This window comes from Notechis scutatus, chromosome Z (genome assembly GCF_049901735.1).
Source record: "Notechis scutatus isolate UNSWTSFEM ecotype Mainland chromosome Z, rNotScu1.2, whole genome shotgun sequence".
NCBI classification, from domain to species: Eukaryota; Metazoa; Chordata; class Lepidosauria; order Squamata; family Elapidae; genus Notechis; species Notechis scutatus.
Window position 1 is genome coordinate 30802441 of NC_142025.1, and position 21998 is coordinate 30824438.

The 21998-nt window shown below is 35.8% G+C and overlaps 1 protein-coding gene across 1 annotated transcript in view; it reads left to right on the plus strand.

Moving 5' to 3' along the window:
* HACL1 (2-hydroxyacyl-CoA lyase 1) overlaps positions 1–21998 on the plus strand; it is a 28293-nt gene that overhangs the window by 636 nt on the left and 5659 nt on the right. The window contains exons 2-12 of the mRNA XM_026673580.2: positions 868–972; positions 6212–6252; positions 6763–6843; positions 7225–7297; positions 8723–8800; positions 11015–11109; positions 18286–18398; positions 19417–19552; positions 19884–19989; positions 20713–20796; positions 21050–21151. Coding sequence (XP_026529365.1) covers positions 868–972; positions 6212–6252; positions 6763–6843; positions 7225–7297; positions 8723–8800; positions 11015–11109; positions 18286–18398; positions 19417–19552; positions 19884–19989; positions 20713–20796; positions 21050–21151 — 1014 coding nt within the window. The remainder of the gene's footprint in view (positions 1–867; positions 973–6211; positions 6253–6762; positions 6844–7224; positions 7298–8722; positions 8801–11014; positions 11110–18285; positions 18399–19416; positions 19553–19883; positions 19990–20712; positions 20797–21049; positions 21152–21998) is intronic.

Below are 21998 nucleotides of genomic sequence, written 5' to 3' on the forward strand. Positions count from 1 at the left end.
GAATATTTATGGGATGTTCCCCCTATGATTGTTATAAATAAGTTACTCACAGTGGGAACCGATGAATTTGCTTAGAAGCAAATTCTGTTGTGATAAAACAAAACCTTACATTTTCAGTCTAGGTGCTGGTGGGTTTTTTTCCCTAATTCTGCAGAGGTGACGTGATTTGTAAACAAAATTAGGTTTATTTTAAATTAAACTAATCACTGTTGTTTCACTATAGAACTCAGTTCTATACTGATTTATTTATTTCTATTTTAACTCTAGGATGTTGAGCCTAACACCGAACATAATCGATAAATTTAGATTTTATGGTCAATTGAAAATAAATAGTATTTAGAAAAGTAGATGCAAGAAAAGAGCATTGTGGGAAAATGGGTTCTTTTGAATTACAGACTCCTTTTGTGATTAATAGCATATATCTCATATAATGTAGTTAACCTTATAAAAAGCCAAGAATTTTAATATGTTAATAAGAATAAAAGTCTGGATAGTGGACATGGCACTACATGGAAACAATAGAATAGAAGAAAAAGAACTGGAGAAGATAATAAAATAGAGAGACCTGCAAAAATAGAACAACTAGAAAAAAATGCGAAGATATAGTATATAGGCCTCTTGAGTGCAACACTAAAATGACGAGCACCATTTTAACATCATGCTTGTTGGCAAAATGACACAATCAGTCAATTGCAAAAGGCAGTTTCATTTGGAAAAGCTTATACTCATTCTAATTTTGTGCAACCTCACTTTGTCCTTGATACAATCAGATTATATAAAATCCCAAATGGGGAGAGGGGATGAGACATTAGAGATAGTTTGTTAAATTAAACACATGCATTAATATAAAATATTTTTTTCTTTCAGAAAATTGAGTATATGTTTGGCATTGTTGGTATTCCTATAACGGAAGTAGCAATTGCTGCACAAGCAAGTGGAATTAAATATATAGGAATGCGCAATGAACAAGCTGTAAGTATTTCTTGGGTTAATTAATATCTGGGTGATATTGCTTGCTAAATAACTTCAATAATAAAAGCTCATTTTACAGTTACATAATCTGACAGATACTGACAGCACAGATGCAAACACTTTTTATTGCTGAATTGCAACAGAAAAATGGTAATTTCTGCATGTCTTTGTCTTTAATAAAAATGTTTTTTTTGCCAGTATTCCCCAAAGTATTCTCTGGAATTACCGGAATGGTAGTCAGTGTAGTGCACCTCACAGGGTTGTTGTTGTAAGGAACACAGAAGCATTATGTACGTACTTTATTCACCTTGACTCAAACAAAAAATAAAGTAGAATGAAAATCGTCTGGATAGGACAAGGCAAAAATAAGTAGGGATTAGATTCAACATATCCATACTGTTGAGGAAAGAAATAAAACATAAAGATGCAAGAAGAAGAAAAACTTCATGATCAATTAAAAGTATAAAATGTGCTTTATATAAATGATGGCAAAGGAAGTGTGCAACAAACTATCAGAGCTTTTGAATTGCTTTATGAAATATAATTGAATGATATCTCAAAACTAGGAAACCATTTAATTACATAGTACTTTAGTATGCAGAATTATGAATTAATGTGAATTATTTGCAGCATCACAAGTTATATTTTCCCTTTTTCTAAGATCCCAGGAAATATCAAACAACTGTGTGGGAGGAGAGAGGGTTACGGGTAATTATATTTGTATGATATTACTATACAAATGCTGCAATCTATGTACGTGTCAGACTTCAGGATGCAAGTGTATAAGGGCAGGATTTGCATAAAGATTGCTTATATGTCATGATTGCTGCAGATGGATGTCATCTTAAAAAAGCAGAGTCCAACACACTCACTTGATCAAGCTTGAACAATCAAAATTTGATCTAATATGTTACACGCTCATATAAAATAAATGATATAGAATTCTCTCTCATGCAGTTTTTCTCTTATATTTTGTTTGCTTGATTAACTACTAGTTGTAGAAACTATTAAGAGCATTTCTTAATATTGACTATTCTTGATACTTAAACCATATTTAAACCTTTTCAAATTTCCAGTGACATTTTATATTACTGAAATTTATTATCAAGAATTAAACTTTCATAATTTTTTTATAAAGAAAAAATAATTGTGATGAACCAGTGTTCTTTGCACCAAGGGCTTAAAATTATTGGTTGGAGAAAATCTGGCACAAGAAGTTTGGGTAGGCATTGGCTGTTATTTCCATCTATTACCTGTATACATTAACATATCTGAAATTTATCAGTAACAAAAGATATACAAATAATGTCACATTTTCCTTTCACAATAAGCAAAAAAGGATTACATAATTATAAGAATAACCATTCTAGGTATCTGCAAAGTTTTATGTTGCATTTTAAGTGCTCACTTCGTTTGGCAATGTGTTGTCATGGCATCATGGCATGTTAAATACAAACAGTTTTGCCAAAGAAACACCCACTCTGGATATCTTTAAATGTATCTGCATTACTTGGCATGGTTTTTTTTTTTTTCAGAAATAGAAGGGAAATGCATAAATTACCTTCTTGTGTTTAACTTTTGATTTTTCAAAGATTTTATATAAAAATTGTATCTGCACCCATCATGCCACTCACAGCCATGATGTTAAATCTGATTAGCACTTTTAATAATTTAACTTTTGTACTGTGTTCCGTATTGTCTTCTACATGATGCTTTCTGAAATCATCAATCCTAGAAATGTTACTATTCTGTCTCTTGCCCTTTCAAGTATAATTTTTTTCACAAGCTTTTTGTATATTATGGCTAGACGTCCCTGGGAGTGGGATGGGATAATTTCTTCTCTCTAAAAGGTATGCTGCTTAAATCAAGATACCATAAATACTGTAAAAGACTATATTCATTTTTAGACTGATCAAAAGTAACTCTAAGCCTCCAAAATGGCAAAGCTTATTAAAATTTATAATAAAATAATTGTAGCTTATTAAGGTAGGCCAAAACCCAGAAGTATTTTAATCCAACCACCCTCAACTCTCAGCATGAAGAATAGCAGTTTTTTCCCTGTTAGATTAATGTGTAGGCTGGGCTTCCCCAACCTGATACCGTGCAGTTATATGAGATTTTAACTCCATCTTATTTAGTTATTGCACTTGGAGAGCACCAGATTAGAAAAGGCTGCTTTAATCTGGACAGATAGAAGGTCAAATCCTTTTGGCAGAAGCTGTATTCCATATTTTATATGTATTTCTATATGTAATTATAATTACAGCTCTTTAATTACAATTAAATAATTGTAATAATTACAATATTTTCAATGTGGAGCCTGTGAACCAGGTTTTGTATCTAAATTGTATAATATCCCATTCAATAACTGTCAGTTAAAGTTATCAACATGAACCTCAAAATGAGGTAATTTGTTAATTTTTTTTTGTTCCTCCTGCCAAATTAAAAAGATGTCACAATCTTTGAATTGGCACATAATTATGTCAACATAATTTCTTTGAATCCAATGGTCAGTCTGTCTTTTTTCCATTTCAAATTACTGCCAGAAAATGATTTGCAAGATCTGATTTTTACAAGTTCCATTATTACAAATAAGGAGATTAGTTTTCTCCATTGGTGTTATTCAGCAAATCACAAGTCAGCATGGAAAATATCTGCCAATAATTGCATTATACAAGAAAATAGCTAATCTGACTGTAATTAAGATATTAGGCTACAAACTGAGAGACTCTTGAGTTTGCCTTGGGCATGATGCCAGTTGGATGACTTTAGGCCAGTCACCTTCTTTCAGCCCAAAAGAAGAGGAAATGGCAAAAACTGCAGGAACTAGAACAACATTGAATAGAATAAAAAAAAAGTTTAAAGAAAGAAATAGGAAGATACCAATCTCAAATAGTCCTGCAGAGAAGAGAAGCAGATCTTGCAATTAGATAAAATAGGATAAATGAATAGCTGCAGTGGGAGAACTAATGATTGAAAATGACAGTAATGAGAAAGAGGCAACTCAGATCTGAAATCAGATTTTAGTGTCCATTCTCAAATAGGCACAGCTATGTAAACAAAATAGCAGCCTCATCAATAGGCAAACTTTTGGTTTATAGATTATGCAAAACACCTGAAAGGTTTCTTTTTAAAGCAGCGGTCGCCAACTGGTGGGCCGTGGCCCACTGGTGAGCTGCGAGAAAATTTTGGTGGGCTGCAGAGAAATCTCACCCTCAGAGCACCCCCACCAAAGCAATTAATCCAGGCTGAGCAGAAACAGAAGGCTGTGCTGCCCACATGGCCCGCAGGAACCCTCCCTGCCCACTAACTCCTTACCAGACAAACTTGCCTGCTAAATTGCTATTTTTCCTTTTTTTCCCCCCTGATCATCAGCTGTTCTGCTGTGCCGGGAGATTTAGATTAGCTGGGAAGCAGGAAATGTTTGGATTTCTTGCTTTCTAGCTAGTCTTTAGATCTTCGGCTCTATTTTTAAGCACAGCCAAACCTCCCTTAGGACTGAAGCTTCTATTATTCAGTGCAGACTCAAGTAGCCGATGGCAGAAAGGTAGATCTCTGAGTGAATCTGTGATTCTGCAAGCAATTCAATCTGCCTGCCTGCTTTGCCTGGTTTTGGGTAAAAGTTGCTCTTTTTTAAATAAAAAATTCAATATTTTCATACATGGTGTGTTGTGAGTTAATTTTGTGAGTTTGCTTGCTAGTAAATTTTATGTGACAGACTGAGCTAGCCGATGGCAGAAAGGTAGATCTCTGAATGAATCTGTGATTCTGTGAGCAACTCAATCTGCCTGCCTGCTTTGCCTGCTTTGGGGTAAAAGTTGCTCTTTTTTAATAAAAAAAATCAATATTTATATAAATATTTATAATATTTACATACAAGCCATGCCCAGCCAGTCACATGATCACCAAACCACACCCACAAATTAGGCCACACCCACAGAACCGGTTAGTGGTCCCTGGGATTTAAAATTATGAGTTTGGTGGTCCCTGAGGTCCAAAAGGTTGGCGTCCCCTGTTGTAAAGGACATTATCATGCACCTTGTTTGAAGTTTTGAGTCAACTGCAGTCTTTGAAAGGATTGGTATGGCTAGGTATTAGAATTAACCAGGTTATCTCTACATAAATAGCCACTTCACTAAATAGACACTGTAGAATTGTTATCTTTGCAGGACACAGAGACAATTTAAATTTAGAAAGACCCTTGAAACAGTTGCATCAAATCTTTTGAAGGAATGATGCTTCATTTGTGCCAGGTTTTCAAATGCTTTGCCGAGCATTACAAAATCTATATGTATAAAAGGGAAATACCACTCACGCATCATCACAAAATTTCCAGAACTATAAAGCCTACAAACTTGAAATTTGGCACGTGTCAGGATTCCAGCAATCGCTCTAATTAAATCATGATTCCCAAGCCAAACTTCAAAAAACTTCAAAGGATTCATTAGAGGCAACATACTGGTACTGCCCTGTATGAAGCCAACTGTGGCATATGTAATTTAGTCACCTATAACCCTGTTTCCCCCCCCCCTCCCCCCTGGGTGTCTCATTAACCAGATTCTCCAATTCAGTAAGTTCTCAGGCTGGATATCATCATTCACATTCTCCAATTAAATATATTTGCAGGCAAAAACTCTGGTATAGTTAGAATCTTTTAAAGATACAAGTTAGAATGTACTTTCACTTTCAACTGCTCTTCCAGATTTCCTTCCTCCCCTCCCCTTTTTTATGGCAACTACTAAAACAGGCATAAGAATGTTTTATGAGTTGACAGCATATATGTTCCTCTTGGCTTCTAGGTGCTCACTAAGAAAGGATTTTTGAAATGACTATCAGAGCATTAGTATTTCGTATATTATTATTAACATGCTCTGATTCTAAGGAGTTCTCCCCACCTGAAAAGGAATCTGTTCCAAGTGCAAAACACAAACAGAGGAAAGGAGTTTCAGCTTTAGTTTCACAGCACCAAGCAGCTTTAGTACAGAACAGTTGAGCTAAGCCTGTTTCAGTTTTCAAACAGCCCTCAACTTTTTCATACACTGACAGGATGCTAGCCAGATGAATATCGATGGATGCTGGTAGGCAGAATTTTTTCCCTTATTTTCCTTCCCAAAAACTAAGCCCGACCACATAATTTTGTAGCGAAGTACGGGTGTTGAGCTGGTAGTATATAAAGCTATTGTTTTGGTGTACTACTGTCTTTCCATTCAGATTTTAATTAATATTTCATTTTCAATAGGCCTCTTTTGCAGCTTCTGCTGTGGGGTATCTGACAGCCCGGTAAGGTGACTATACAAATTATTCTGATTGGATTCTAAGACTTGGATATAATAGTCTTTCAGAATTTTGAATTTTGAGAATCTAAGCTTTTTGTAATTTATGCAGCAGTGTTTCTCTTAGTCCCACTACCACAACCTCAGTTTTCTATAAATTAAAAACAAAAATATGCTGAACTTGCTTAACATTTGTACTCCTCTGAACTGTAACTGATTTCATTTACATTTAAATCTGTTTTAGATTTAATAGTTGTAAACAGCCTTGTAGATGAACATGTGAGGGATAATTGCTCTTCAATCCAGTTTTCTTATTTCGTTCCTATTTAGTTTATATATTACAATGTTTTGACCTTCCCTTTTTTACTGAGAGCAGAAAGTAGGTTTAAAATCCTCCAGTTAAATAAAAATGAAAAATTTGCCTCCAAACTAATCCTTCAGAAATGTTTGTGTATGATGCCTCTGAAGTTATTTTTTGTTAATTCAAAACCTCCATAGCTTTTCTTTTTGTTTCTAGGCCTGGAGTATGCCTTGTTGTTTCTGGTCCTGGCCTTGTAAATGCTCTGGCTGGAATGGCAAATGCAAACATAAATTGCTGGTAATAAATCTGTGTTTTCTCTTTTATTTCCAAATATACATTCAAATGCCATTTATCAGGAAAGCAGATAACCATAACATATACTTATCATCTCACCCCATTTCCCTCTCCCATTTTATTGAGTTTTAAGCAGATTACATCTATATAGGAGAGAACACAAATATGACATATTTTATCCCAAGAATTAAGGATTGTCTTAATTGTGTTTAATTCATTGCCTTGCCTATTTTAGTGAGTAGTCTCTATGGTCTAGCGATGATGGGACTTATAAATAATATGTTTATCTGAAACTCTGGAAGATTGGGGGAAATTGCTTATTCAAGAATTAAGTGAATCTGGCTTTTGTTTTTAAGGAATTAAACTTTTGTTAATTTTTTTAAGGCCATTGATTGTCATTGGTGGCTCCTGTGACAGAAATCAAGAGACTATGGGAGCTTTTCAAGAATTTCCACAGGTGCACATCTCTGCTGTTATTTTTTTTTTTAAATAAAAGAATGCCTGAATACTTTAGAAACCCAACTTCCAACTCGGTGTTTTTTAACCTTGACTATTTTAAGATGAGTGAACTTCAACTTCCAGGGAATTCTAGTGTTGAAAGTCCACACATCTTAAATTTGCCAAGGTTGAGAAATATTACTGTAACTGATGCTCTTTAGATTGTTCTTATACCACATACTCCTCGCAGAGATTTTCATATCTCAAATATTATTGGTAGGCATAAAACTAAAAAAAATCCAGATTGAATTGAATAAGCCTTCCTTTCTCCTCTTTTTACCTATGAGAATATACTCTCTGAGCCTCTTTACTGAATATTTTACATAAAAAACAATGTTCACCATCACCAGCAAATCTTTGTCATCTGCAACTACTTGGCTCTTTTAAAACTTTGCTTTTAAACTATTCTGTTTCTATTGTAATGTAAATATAAAGGACAGTCCTTTTGCCTATTCTTTCCTGCTGCATTCTGGTATATTATAGTGCTTTCTGATCTTCTGTCACCTCATTTCTTCATTCATAAGGGCTCAAATTGAACTTAATTAATATTAACAGACTATATTCAGTACTGATATAATGATTAAAGGCACTGGGCTAGAAACTGGGATACTGAGTTCTAGGTCTGTGTTAGCACAAGGCAGCTGAGTAACTTTGGGCAAGAAAACTGCAAGGATTTATTCTTGTAGTCACCAGCGCTCAATAATCAATCTACCTTCCCTTCCAAAAAATCAACATTAAGCAGATATACTCCTAGCTTTTCATCACTCCCCTCCCTAGTTGCTCTTGTGCATTCCTTAAGTTTCCCCTGAAATGGTTTTGGAATATTGGTGCATTAGTGATATTAAATCTTTATTCCGTTAATTAAAAATATATATAATTATATCCGGTGTCCTTTGAGCATATGAGCAAATGCTATTAATTTTATTTGTTCAGTTTACATGGATGCTTGTTCCACCTTTTTGGATTATTTGAGTTTTTAACTAAAAAACAACTATATTTCTAATTTTTCAAATAATCAAAACTTTTGAAATGACAATGCTGTATGTTTTACAAATCATAACCTTTTGTGTTAAGAGCAGATATTATGCAATGTTTGGTTGGAAGTTTTTATAAAGAAGCTTTTCTGAAGATGGTTATGATAGAGTAATTGTGAGTAATCCTTGCATTATCTGGAATGAACTAATAGTTGTGGTATTTATAAATAGAACCTCCATGTTCATTTCTAGGGTATCTCTGCAAAGCAATTGCGGTAATCCCCTGCTTTTCATTATTATTATTTTTGGAAGTGGGATGTGAATTGGATGGATTGTTGGACTGATCAAATCCTGTTGTAAAATCATCTTGTTATTTAAAAAATAATAATAATATATGTGTTTATTTTCAGGTTGAAGCATGTAGACTTTTTAGCAAATTTTCTGTCCGACCAAGCAGTCTAGAAGCTATTCCTGCAGTTATCGAGAAGGTAAAAGATAAAAATTAGTAATACTTAATTCTTTCTCATGTAGCTCTGTGAGAAACAAATAGGACTGGAAAATTGTCATATGGCTGATGATGCCTGAATAAATGAATGGGTTCAGTTATTTATATTTCAGAGTAATAGATCATCAGAACAGCATCTAACTTTAAAAAATGCCCAGTACCTTTTAAGATATTAATATTACATGTTAATATTATTTCATAAAAATACTAGCTTTGTAATGTTATATGGATGATTGTATACAGTATAATGATGATAATTCATACACACATACTCTTAGCTTATAATATATAATTGATTGACCATCAGTCAATTGCTAAAGCCAGCTTTACTGGAACAGCTTACATTCTGCAACATTGCTTTTAATATCACCAAACAATACCTGCCTATCTCAGGTCCTTAGGAAGGGCTCAAGAGGTCGATAAAAATGCAAAATCCAGTCTAAACATCTGGTTGACTTCAACCAATCATGATAATAATAATGGCATAAACCAGCAGTGCTGATTCCAATGGTTATCAGCAGCTTAAAAAAGCTGCACATTGACAAAAAAATTAACTGTCAATTACAAAAGAGTATATTTTTGGATCTGCAGATACATACTTTAATAAACTATCTTTTGGTCACAAGACCAACAAAATACCACTATTTCTCCATGCTAACTGCATCTGCAGCATATTGCCTGTGACTATTTAAAATTACCAGTCTCTTAGGACCCATGGGAAGGAATTTGTGGAACATCTGACAGATTAAATTGCTTGATCCGTTCAGATGGAAACCAACTGTGGAGCAGCTCATTAGTGAGGCCTGGAGATGCTTATTTTATTAACTAGGAATAGCTTGAACCTTCCCCCTAAGGAAGTAGACAACGTTTTTGAAGCTGTTAAGGTTGAAGGTTAAAAGTGCAAATAATGCTGCACAAACATTTCTGAAGCATACAAGTCTATTACTGTTAGTTTCTATTAAAGCTGCATTTTGCATAAAAATGATTTATAAGAATCTTTACACTACTATAGAGCCTTTGCTACAGGAATCTTTAAATGAACAAGTAGTTCCATTTACATTTTGAGGAGAAAGTCACTGTTGTAGCATGGCTGTGTTGCTATGCCCAACAAAAGACAGAGACTTGCTATAGGAAAAACAAGATTTTCAAGGAGTATCTATCTAGGAATCATGTTCGTTGTAGAATTCAGCCAGGGATTTTGATTTGATGACTCCAAATCTATTTGTTTGTAGAGCTAAATCAGGGCTGTCAAACTCACATCATCATGGCAGTGACATATGACTTATCAGGACTTTTTTCCCCTTTGCTAAACTTGATGTGGGCATGGCCAGCATGTGAGGCATCTGGCCCGTGGGCCAGGAGTTTGACAACCCTGACTGTAGATATGCTTATTTACAGGCTGAATCTAACATTTATTCATTCTTTAGTAGATGGATATTTATTTTGTCTGTTGTGACTCCAAGATTTGAACCTGGTCAGTCAGCAGATGTGGGTTCGAGCGATGAAGAAGATCTGGCACTGAGATTCGAGCCTGCATTATTAAGTGACTTAGAGGGGAGTCAAGTAGAGGGAGAGGAGTTGGATCTGAGATATGAGCCTGATTTATTGGAGGTTTCAGAGTCCACCCCTCCCTGAATCTACTTCCCTGATTGCACCTCAGGTGTTAACTGTTAATCAGGAAAGTGTGTCAGAGGCTTCAAGCGGTGATGAAACTGCCGGATGCTGGCTGGATGCCAGGACTAGGAGAAGATTGAGACGTCAATCTCAATTAGAAAAGAGACGTCCAGCAAAGGATTAATTAATGAGACTGACACGCCCCCTCTCAGAGGATATAAGGGAGCGTACGAGTTCGTAATCTTTGCTGGAAACAAAGTGGATATTGCTTTGGAAAGAAGTGCGTTTGACTACAGCGTTGTGATTTATGAACTATCCAAATTGCCAGACAGATTCTAGGAGGATTGCCAAAGGACTGTGAAAACAGAGCAATTGAATCTTCTGTCTCTGGTTTTGTTTGCGTAAAGTATTTGAACTCTGGAACTTGAGATCCTCACCTGTGGATACAGGTGGGACAACATTTGTCCATTGTTTATTTAATGCATGTTTATCAATAAGGGTTGGTGTAATTAAAAATAGAATAAAACCTTTAGTTATGATTACTGCCATGTAATTTATCTTCCAACGTATTTAATCAATCTAGGTTGTCAGAACCAGTATTTATGGACGCCCAGGTGCCTGCTATATTGACATACCTGGAGACTTTGTAAATCTGACAGTGAAGAAAAGCTCTGTCAAGTGAGTTGTTATCACTATAAATAGCAAGTCGTTTCTACAGATAATGTTGTACTTTTACTATATTTGTGCTTTCTCATGGAATGTACTTTTAATAAAGGTAAATATTGACTCTAAAAATTACCCATAACACAAAATATTTTCTGGCATAAGAAACTTTAAAGAAATATAAGTCAGACTCATCACAAGACTATAATCAACTGGTCCCAACCAATGAACTCTAACTTTTTAAATTTATTCTTCAACAAACTTTTATAAAGAAATTATTTAGAATGGAAGATAAAAGAATTGACATCAAGATTTTTTAAATTCCATGAGTGACTCAAATATAGAGATGTATCCTTAAGAACAATTAAATGGGATTTAATGTTAACCTATTGCTTAAATAAGACACTTCAGATTTTGGAAGAGATCTCAGAATCTCCAAATCCTATGCCATATCCAGGGTTTTACAAGGAAATTGCCAGAGCATTGGCAGGTGTCTTAATCAAAAGTGATTTCTTCCCAAGCATGAATCTCACTAATTTTTTAAAAAATAATCTTTCTTAAAATGAAAACAAGTATCCTACAAAAATGCCAGCAAATGAGATATTTTTTCCTTTAGACTCAAAATGTACCTCTACATTAGGACAAAGACTTTCAGGGTCTGTTTCTCATAACTTTAAGATATAATTAAGAAAAAGAAGCTGATCTCCTTTCAAATACATAGTCAATTGTCACTTGAATCATTATTAGTTTGAGAGATACCACTTATATACTCCATTTTTGCCTTTCAATTGCTATGTCTTATATTCCCTTGAAAGATTTACATCAATATTTTTTTAAATGGGGGATATTGCCTAAGAGTCTGTAAGGTATCTTTTGCTTTTGATTTGGTTCCTTGAGAATAAGTGTGAGAGAATGTAAAGAATCCATGTAAAGAAGCATTTGGGGGGGAAACTAGCCAGAAATTAAAGGAATATAATTTTAACTATTAAAAAAAACAAGAGTGAAATCGCCATATAAAACTATATACAAGAAATTTAGTTCTATAGAAATTAGTATTCACAGTTCCATTCTGCCCACATCTGCCCATATGCTATGAAGCAAAATGCACAATTTGCCTTTGAATACAGTTTGTTATAAGATTTTTTCCTATGTATTGGAAAGACCTTATTGCAGAGTAAGTATTTGTAATCACATAAAATGCTAGTTTTACTTTTGAAAGCTGATGTTATTTTTTTCTTTCCACAACTATCTGTATACTTTGCTGCAATGGAAGATCCTACCCTGTATATTGGGTTGCTTCTCTCACTTGCTCTAGTAAAAGTTAGACACTTTCAAGCTGAATTCAACTTGTGATGAATACCAGCAGATATCCATATTGTGGGTTTGGCAACAATATAAAGTGTTTTGCCATTGCCACCTTTTGGGATAAATCCCAGCTTAGTCTCCATTTCATTTCTGAAGCAACACATTCTAAATTTATCTGAAAGTGATTTCCATTAGTATATGCTGGGTGACATGATTGTACTTCTTAACAATACAGATAGGCCTTCACTTACAATGATCCCTATCCAGCAGAAAAAAATGTGTGCTTCTTTTATTTTCAGAGTTCATATACTTCTTTAATGTCCTTTAATTTTTAATCTTTAATTGCATATAAACTTTTCTAACTTTGCTTTGTAATAGTTTGCTTCCATTGCATTTCAAATTCCCAGAGGTTGTGGGGGGAGCTGCTGGCTGTTTGTGAAGGAAGCAGAGGGTGAGTAAAAAGGAGAGAGGCAGTTTGAATTGCTTCCATTGCATTTCAAATTCCCAGAGGTTGTGGGGGGAGCTGCTGGCTGTTTGTGAAGGAAGCAGAGGGTGAGTAAAAAGGAGAGAGGCAGTTTGAATTGCTTCCATTGCATTTCAAATTCCCAGAGGTTATGGGAGGAGCTGCTGGCTGTTTGTGAAGGAAGCAGAGAGTGAGTAAAAAGGTGAAAGATAGCAGAGTCATATAACTATAAACCAAGAATACCAATAATACATTTAGGGTAAATGCGCTTGAGATTGTGATTTTATTTTTTTTCAAAATGACCAGCTTAGTTCAGTATAATACTTATTTTACAGCTCTCTTTCGCAGTACTCCTTTCAAACTTGGACATTGTCCTCTTTGTAAAAAAATTACCAGTCTACATGGATAGATTACCTATCAACAATCTCTCCAAGCAGAAATTAGGTGCCCAATCCAGCCATCTATTGAGCTGCCGTGCTACCAGCCCCCACTACCACAAAGATCCTACAGGAAAAGGGCAGTATGGACAACTGTGGGATCTGGCAGGGTGAGAGCTGTGGACCATAAACGCAAAGCTTTTGCTGTTTCCCAGCATAACAGATACAGTGCCCTTGCTGACTTTAATAGGAACACTAAAGTGACAGGTCAAGGTAGTTGTGATAATGATAACTCAAGTAAGCTGGGGATCATGGTCCTAGAACAAGAACTTACTTTGGAAAGGAGAAAGTGTGAATCAGGTATCACGCACCAGTCACACAAGAAGAGCAAGGCATCCAAAAAGAGAAGCCACCTTCTGTTTGGGGACTCAGTTGTAAGGGATGTAAATTTAGGAAAGGATACTGAGGTTTTGAAAGAGGTCAAGTGTCTACCAGGTGCTACTGCCAGCAGAGACAAGCATATTCTTAAGATAGTCAAGAATGCCAGCAAGGACTGTGATATTGATGCTATTATACATCTTAGTACAAATGATCTGTCCCAGAAGGATGTACTTTCTGTTCAGAAAGACTTCCAGAGCTTGGGGTATGAACTTAGCAATATGGGCTGTAGGCTTATCTTTTCAGAGGTTCTACCAGTATACAAGGAACAAAAAGGGAAAGGGCAGCGTGTAGCAGAGTTTAATGTGTGGCTAAAGGAGTGGTGTAAAGGGGAAGGCTTTGGTTTTATTAGTCATAATGTCTGCAGCTGGTCTAATGAAAAACTGTACAAAAGAGATGGTTTGCAGCCATCAAAGAAAGGGACTAAGTTACTTGGCATTAAATTCACAGATTTCCTGGAAAAACATTTAAACTGAACAGCGGGGACAGAGAATTAATGGAATCAGAACATTTCTGTCCCCAGCAACCTAAAACTAATAAGGATATCAGTGCATGCAAAATAGATGTTTGTGCAGGTAAGATTATCAACCTTGATGCCAACCAAAACAAAGCATTTAATAGTGAGCGCCATACAATGTGCACTAATCAAACAGGTGGCAAGAAAGTAGGGGCAGGCAGGCACAACACAGGTTATGTAGACAGTAAACACAGTGTCAGACATAAAGATCTCAAGTGCCTATATACAAACGCACAAAGTCTGGGGAACAAGCAGGGTGAACTCGAACTACGAATACATGAAAATAAATATGATATAGTTGGAATAACAGAAACTTGGTGGGATGAAACCCATGACTGGAACATACTGGTAGAAGGATACAAACTATTAAAAAAAAACAGACCCAATAAAAGAGGAGGTGGAGTTGCACTGTATGTAAAGGACCACTATATTGCTACAGCAATGCATGAAACCAAAGATGAAAACCTCCTAGAATGCATATGGGTCAATATAAAAGAAAAAAATAATGACATGGCCATAGATATATATTATAGGCCATCCAATCAAGCAGAAATATAGATGTCCTTTTTGCCAGCCAACTAACAAACATATGCAGGAAACACACAACACTAGTAATGGCAGACTTCAATTATCCTGATATCAATTGGAAAACTAATTCTGCACCAAGTGAGAAATCAAATAAGTTCCTAACCAACCTAGCCGACAACTTTGTTGTCCAAAAGGTAGAGGGTGAAACTAGAGGGACAGCCATACTGGACTTAATTCTTACAAACAGAGAAGAAGTGATAGAGGGAGTTGAAACTGCAGGAATCTTGGGTGAGAGTGACCATGTCATACTAGAATTCAACATAATACAAACACAAACAACAGAACATAATAACACCAGAGTCTTGGATTTTAAAAGAGCTGATTTCAATAAACTCAGAGAGAACTTGGGAAAGATTCCATGGATGAAAATCCTAAAGGGGAAAACAACTCAAGAATCTTGGGAAACTCTAAAAAGTATGATCATAGAAGCCCAGACCAGCACAATACCACTGAGAAAGAAAAACAAGAAATCCAAGAAGAAACCAGCATGGCTGCACAAAGATCTCTCTGGCAAATTGAAAGAAAAAAGAGCAAGTACAAAAAATGGAAAGAAGGACATACAACTAAGGCAGAATATCAGCAGATAGCCAGAATCTGCAAAGACGAAGTCAGGATAGCAAAGGCTCAGAACGAACAAAGACTTGCAACAAAAGTCAAAGATAATAAAGAAAGTTTCTTCCAACATATAAATAACAAGAAAAAAATCAAGGAAACAGTAGATCCACTAAAGAGAGAAGATGGCAAGGAAGTAACAGGCAACAGAGAGAAAGCAGAACTGCTTAATTCATTCTTTGCATCCGTCTATACGCAAAAAGAAACTATAGCTCAACCCAGCAAAAACATAACCGTAAAAGACAGACCAGAAATAGAAGTTAAAATAAGCAAAAAATTAGTAAGAGAACACCTATCTGATCTTGATGAAAACAAATAACTGGGGCCTGATGGATTACATCCCAGAGTTTTAAAGGAGCTGGCAGAGGTCATCTCAGAACCACTGCACCATATCTTTCAAAAATCCTGGAGCACCGGGGAACTACCAGAAGACTGGAAAAGAGCATCTTCAAAATAGGAAAAAAAAAAAAACATACCCAGGAAACTATAGACCAATCAGCCTAACATCAATACCCAGGAAGATACTGGAAAAGATAATAAAAAACAGATCTGCCAACATCTAGAAAAAAGTAAAGTAATAACTAGCAGTCAGCACAGGTTTATTAAAAACAGATCATGCCAAACCAATCTTATTTCATTCTTCAACACAGTAACTAAATTAGTAGACCAGCAAAATACTATGGACATAATATATTTAGATTTCAGCAAGGCATTCGACAAAGTAGACCACAACATACTTCTTAGTAAGCTAGAAAAAAGTGGAATAGATAGCACCACCACTAGATGGACTCACAACTGGCTGGCAAACCGTACTCAACGAGTAGTCCTTAATGGGTCTAAGTCTACATGGAGGGAAGTAAGCAGTGGGGTGCCACAAGATTCTGTCTTAGGCCCAGTACTCTTCAATATCTTCATTAACAACTTAGATGAGGCAATAGAAGGGGAACTTACCAAATTTGCAGATGATACTAAGTTGGCAGGAATAGCTAACACCCAAGAAGATAGGCTCAAGTCCTACGTGTAAAGTCCTACACTTAGGCAAGAAAAACCAAAAGCACACATATAGATTGGGTGAAACCAGACTCAATAGCAGTAACTATGAGAGGGATCTTGGAGTCTTAGTGGACAACCAGCTAATTATGAGACTACACCTAGAGTAATGCATCCAGTTTTGTTCACCACATAAAAAAAGATGTTGAGACACTAGAAAAAGTACAGAGAAGAGCAACCAGGATGATTAGGGGACTGGAGGCTAAAACATACAATGAACGGTTGCAGGAACCCAGGCTTGGCTAGTCTAGTAAAGGGAAGGACCAGGGGAGACATGATAGCAGTCTTCCAATATTTGAGGAGCTTCCACAGGCAGGAAGGAGTCAAGCTATTTTCTAGACCGCCAGTAGGCCAGACAAGGAATAATGGATGGAAACTGAACAAGGAGAGATTTAACCTGGAAATAAGGAGAAACTTTTTGACAGTGAAAACAATCAACCAATGGAACAGCTTGCCCTCAGAAGTTGTGGGAGCGCCATCACTTGCGACTTTCAAGAAGAGATTGGACTTCCATTTGTCAGAAATGGTGTAGGGTCTCCCGCTTGGGCGGGGGGTTGGACTAGATGACCTACAAGGTCCCTTCCAACTCTGATTATCTGTTATCTGCTTACGTTTAAGCCATTTCAAGCATTGATTTGCCATTAAATCCAGCAGATAAGCTTGTAAGACATACATACCGTATTTATCGGCGTATAACACGCACTTTTTCCCCCCTGAAAATAGGGGGCAAATGATGTATGCGTGTTATACGCCGATATAATGTTAAGAAGCCTTCGGTGAATGCTGCTGGGATCGGGATCAAGGACACAAATGAAAGAAGGGGAGGGAGGAAGCAACCGAAGCCTGTCCTGCTCTCTGGGTCAGCTCTCTCAGTCGCTCTCTCGCTCCTCCACCAGTGCAGGAAGAAACTGCTTCAAAGAAGCGGGGGGCTTTTCCTGTCGCCACAGCTTCCCTGAAGCGCCCGTTTCTCCCCACCCCCACCCGTCCGCCCGCCCGCCCGCCCGCAGTGCTCCGTTCTGCCTGCCTGCCTGCCTTCGTTAATGGTTGAATCGGAACAGCTTCGGCTGAGTAAAAGAGGCGAATAGTTATTATTCTCAGCGAAGCTGCTCCCAAACAACCAGAAACTAAGGCAGGCAGGCAGGCAGGCAGAATGGGACACTGTGCATTGAAGCGCGCGCGCGGGTTGGGAGTGGGGGTGAAACGGGCGCTTCGGAAAATTTAATTTTTTTTCCTGAAATTTCCCTCTTAAAATGAAGATGCGTGTTATACGCCTGTGCGTGTTATACGCCGATAAATACGGTAACTACTTTCTTTCTAGTACAAGTTATTTTTTCTCAGAAGGTCATATTGAAATGTAGTGTTTCCCCAACTATCTTTTCAATCTCAGAATACTTTTCTGCACTGTAGAAAAATGGATCACTGAACTTGCTATGATGGTTTCTGTTCTACAGTGGGTGTCTGTTTATCCCTAGGGAGATAATAATTTTGCTGCAGAAAAGAATTTGTTATATCTAGTCTGGTTTTTCTCTTGGGATTTTTTGAGCTCTTATTGATTTTTAATTTTGTAGCTGTAAGGGAGTGTTGCTCTCTGACTCCTAGGAATGATTTTAGTCCTGCCTGTCAAAATGAGTAGGAGAAGGAGTCTAATTTTCAGGATACTTCCATTCACTATAAAAATATGCTTCATATTAAACTAGTGTGTCATTTTGGTGGGAATGCAATATGTTCACATTAGTTGATAATAGCCTGAAATGATAATACACAAATTAAATAATTGCTTATTTATTCTGTTGTTTATTCCAGATCTTTTTTGAGGATTAGTTTTTTATTCTGTCTTACAGGTACATTGACTGCTGTCCAGCACCTCCTATCAGTATGGCTGAAGAGATGAGCATTTCTAAAGCAGTTTCATTAATTTTACATTCCAAGAAACCACTTTTAATTATCGGCAAAGGTAGTCCTATTTCAGTCCTAACAAAACAAGCTAACACCCTATTCCCTAGAAAGTTCAAATATAATAATTGAAATGTTTCTTTCCTTGTCATATTGTTTACTTTATTTACAAAATAAATAAATAAATTCTTTTGCCTGTTGAAATTAAAATGTCCCAGGAATTCGCTTTGATTTTGCCTATTGAACAAAATATAATAACTTTCCCTGAAAATGTTTGGTTGCTGGTGTTTTATATAAAGTAAAAGGAAGATTTTTTTTAAAAAAAAGTTGTACTTTTAAAATTATTTTAACTCTGAATATGATGATAATACAGGGATATCACCAGAGTGGAGGGGAAGTAAAATTATTTTTTTAAAAGCAGGATTGCCTCAAAATTGCTCTAGGGAGCAATATACCTATTTTAAAATTTAATTTAGAGGGAGGGAAAATATTGTAAATAGTTACCATATCATCCAATTATGGCAGTATAATTGAGGAAAGCAGCAAAAAGGGGTCTTGATAGCCACATAGAGCTGACAGTTACCATACCTCTGCAAGCTGCTTTGCTATAAAATGATGCCAGATTAATTTATAATTAAAATGTTTAATTATTATTTTAATTAAAGGACTTGCTCAAAATATGCAATTATTATTTTGAATTTTTGCATGTTGTCAAATCAGAAATTTTGATTGTAGCAGCTGTCATTTTCTTTTTATACATCAGTTTTAGTTTGAAACACAAGACTAGTCATTATTGGAAAATAAATCATTTTTGCAATCCCAGTAAAATATTATAAATTTTTAAAGTTTAATACTACTGCAAATTAACAGTATTCTATGTTAAAAGATTATCCTTTTGTATGTGAGGCTTTACTCTATTACGACCAAGCTGCATATTAATTTTTTCTAACATTCAAATGAAGGTATAAGTGGCTCTTAACAAAATCATCATCAGTGAAAAGTGATGCTGTCATAGAAAAGGTTGATAGGATACTGAAACGGTGTCGTGAAGTTTTTATGGTGATGGGTATATCTCTTAGGGGCTGCTTATTCACGTGCTGAAAACAGCATCAGGAGATTGGTGGACCAGTGTGGGCTTCCATTTTTGCCTACGCCAATGGGAAAGGGAGTTGTTCCTGACAACCATCCGTATTGTGTGGCTGCAGCCAGATCTAGGTAAATACACAAATTGAGCCTTTCCTTCCAACCTTTGAAATTATAGGTAAAGAACATACTATTTATTATTATTACAACAGCCAAAATAACAATGGTAAAGGTATTAAGGTCACATTAGGAACTTATTGAGAGATAACGTATTCAATAAGCCACAATTAAACAGTCCATCTTAGCAGTTTAAGGGATTCAAAATCTCCAAACTGATAATATTTTGGAGTGATAAAGAGCAACATTCAATTATAATGATTAAAAACACAAAATTTTAATTGCTGTTCTATATTCTTTTAAATATATATGAAAATAATTTAATTGACTTCTTTTTAATGACTAGGGCACTGCAATATGCTGATGTGATAGTATTACTTGGAGCCAGGCTCAACTGGATTCTGCATTTTGGACTTCCACCAAGGTTTCAGCCAGATGTAAAAGTTATTCAGGTATTCGGACAAATTTCTTTTTAGATACATTCCAGAGCTATTTTTAATAGGTGGTCTTCAAAGACAGTTGAAGTACAATGCCCCAAATGTTCAATGCAACTTTCCATTTTTGCTGGGGATCTGGAACTTATAACATATTTGGAAAGCAGCTGTTGGGCAAGGAAGGCTGGTATAGCCCAAATGCAACCAGTGCAAGATTTACTGGAGACAGGATAAGTGGAAAATAATGTAACATCAGTTTAAGAACTTTTTAATCCTCCAAGCATATCTGCATAGTTATTGTCAAAAGACAGGATGTTAAACCAAGGAATTTTTTTTTAGGAAAAAAACCCTAGTTCCTGATGTGATCAAAGGTCTCTTTAATTTAAATTTTTCTTGAAAAAGAGTTTCCCCAAAGTGCTTTAGAGACTAATTTTATTTGCCTTTCTGCCTTTTTCTGCTCCTTGGTTGAGTTTCATCTTTTGCTTTTGCTTGCTTTTAGAGGCAATTTATCTCATCAAGGCTAAAGTTTTTGTATAAGATGTGTTGTAAATCTTAGGCAAAAAGAGAAAGTTAACAACTAGAGGGAAACAAGTAGTTCATTTTTTTTCTTTGTTTTGAACTAAAAATTGAAGCCCTGCTGTTTAAGGAAAACTGTTATTGCCTAAGTCACCATTTGATTTTTCTTTCTTTCTTCAAGCAGATAATTTGTTTCTTTTCTGCTTTCTTGGTGTTTTTTCAAAGGTAGACATTTTTGCTGAAGAGCTGGGAAACAATGTGAAACCTGCTGCAGGCTTGTTGGGAGATGTAAAAGCAGTGACTGATCAGGTAACATGCTGTCTTATGTAAGTGCCATCTTTTGTTAGATATAGGAGCTGGGTTGAAGAATTTGATGGAAAATCATTTTGGTTGATAAATTGTCAGTAATCTGGCCAAACGTGCACCAGTATGCTAGAAAATGTAACAGTACATTTCTAAAGCTAATGATTTTTGTACTCTGTGTGTGTGTGTGTGTGTGTGTGTGTGTGTGTGTGTTCGTATTCATATGATATTACTAGTAAGCATATTGCTATATTCTTAGCTTTTACATGAATTTAACAAGAAGCTTTGGAGATACCCTTCGGATACAGATTGGTGGAAAGATCTTCGAGCCAAAATGCAGAGCAATGTGGCAATATCTAAGGTATCATTAATGATATATATCAAGAAGGAGTTTGGCTTTAAAAAAATCAAAGTCCTGTGGCATCACATGTTCCTAACTTTATTATGGCATAGCATATTTCATTATTCAGAAGCATAAATACATCCATGGCTGGAAGAGATATAATTGTGAGGTCAGAAGAAAAGGAAATTAAGATTGAGGTCATTTATACATACATACATGGTTTGCTGAAAAAGCATTTCCCCTTCAGATTTTCTGGATATTTTTTTTGTATATGTTGTCCAACTCTCATGTTTATCTTACTAATATATAGGACTCAGATTGAATAAATAGCACTTTGGGTTGGTTTTTAAAAAATTTCTTAACTAAAGCAATCTGCAATGTGCCAGGATGAAAAAGTTATTACACACACACAAAGTTTTATCAGTTCAATTAAAAGAATGTCTAGGGTCAGTTGTACCCTAGACATCATTAAACAGTTGTACCCTAGGTTTATCATTAAACCAAAATGATTCCAAGGGTGTGACCTAAAATCATTAATGTTCCCAACATGAATCCCAGAACAATATTCTGGAATTTGTGCCTGTCTTAACTTCACTATAATGAACATCACTTCATGACTTCTTAAAGGAGAATGGACAAGAATTCCCACATTGGATATTAGAAACTGATCACTAATTAGAGGAATTGTTTGACTGCAGTTATTGCAGTTGAAATTGGTGGAATCAGTTACTGAATCCAGTAGGTTGATTATTTCTTCACATTGGCTTATTAGACACTGGATGACTTCTATGAACAAAATTAAGTCAGCCTTAAACTCTGTTTTTTTCCCCACTCAGATTCCCTTGGTGATCAAAGATTCCAGTGG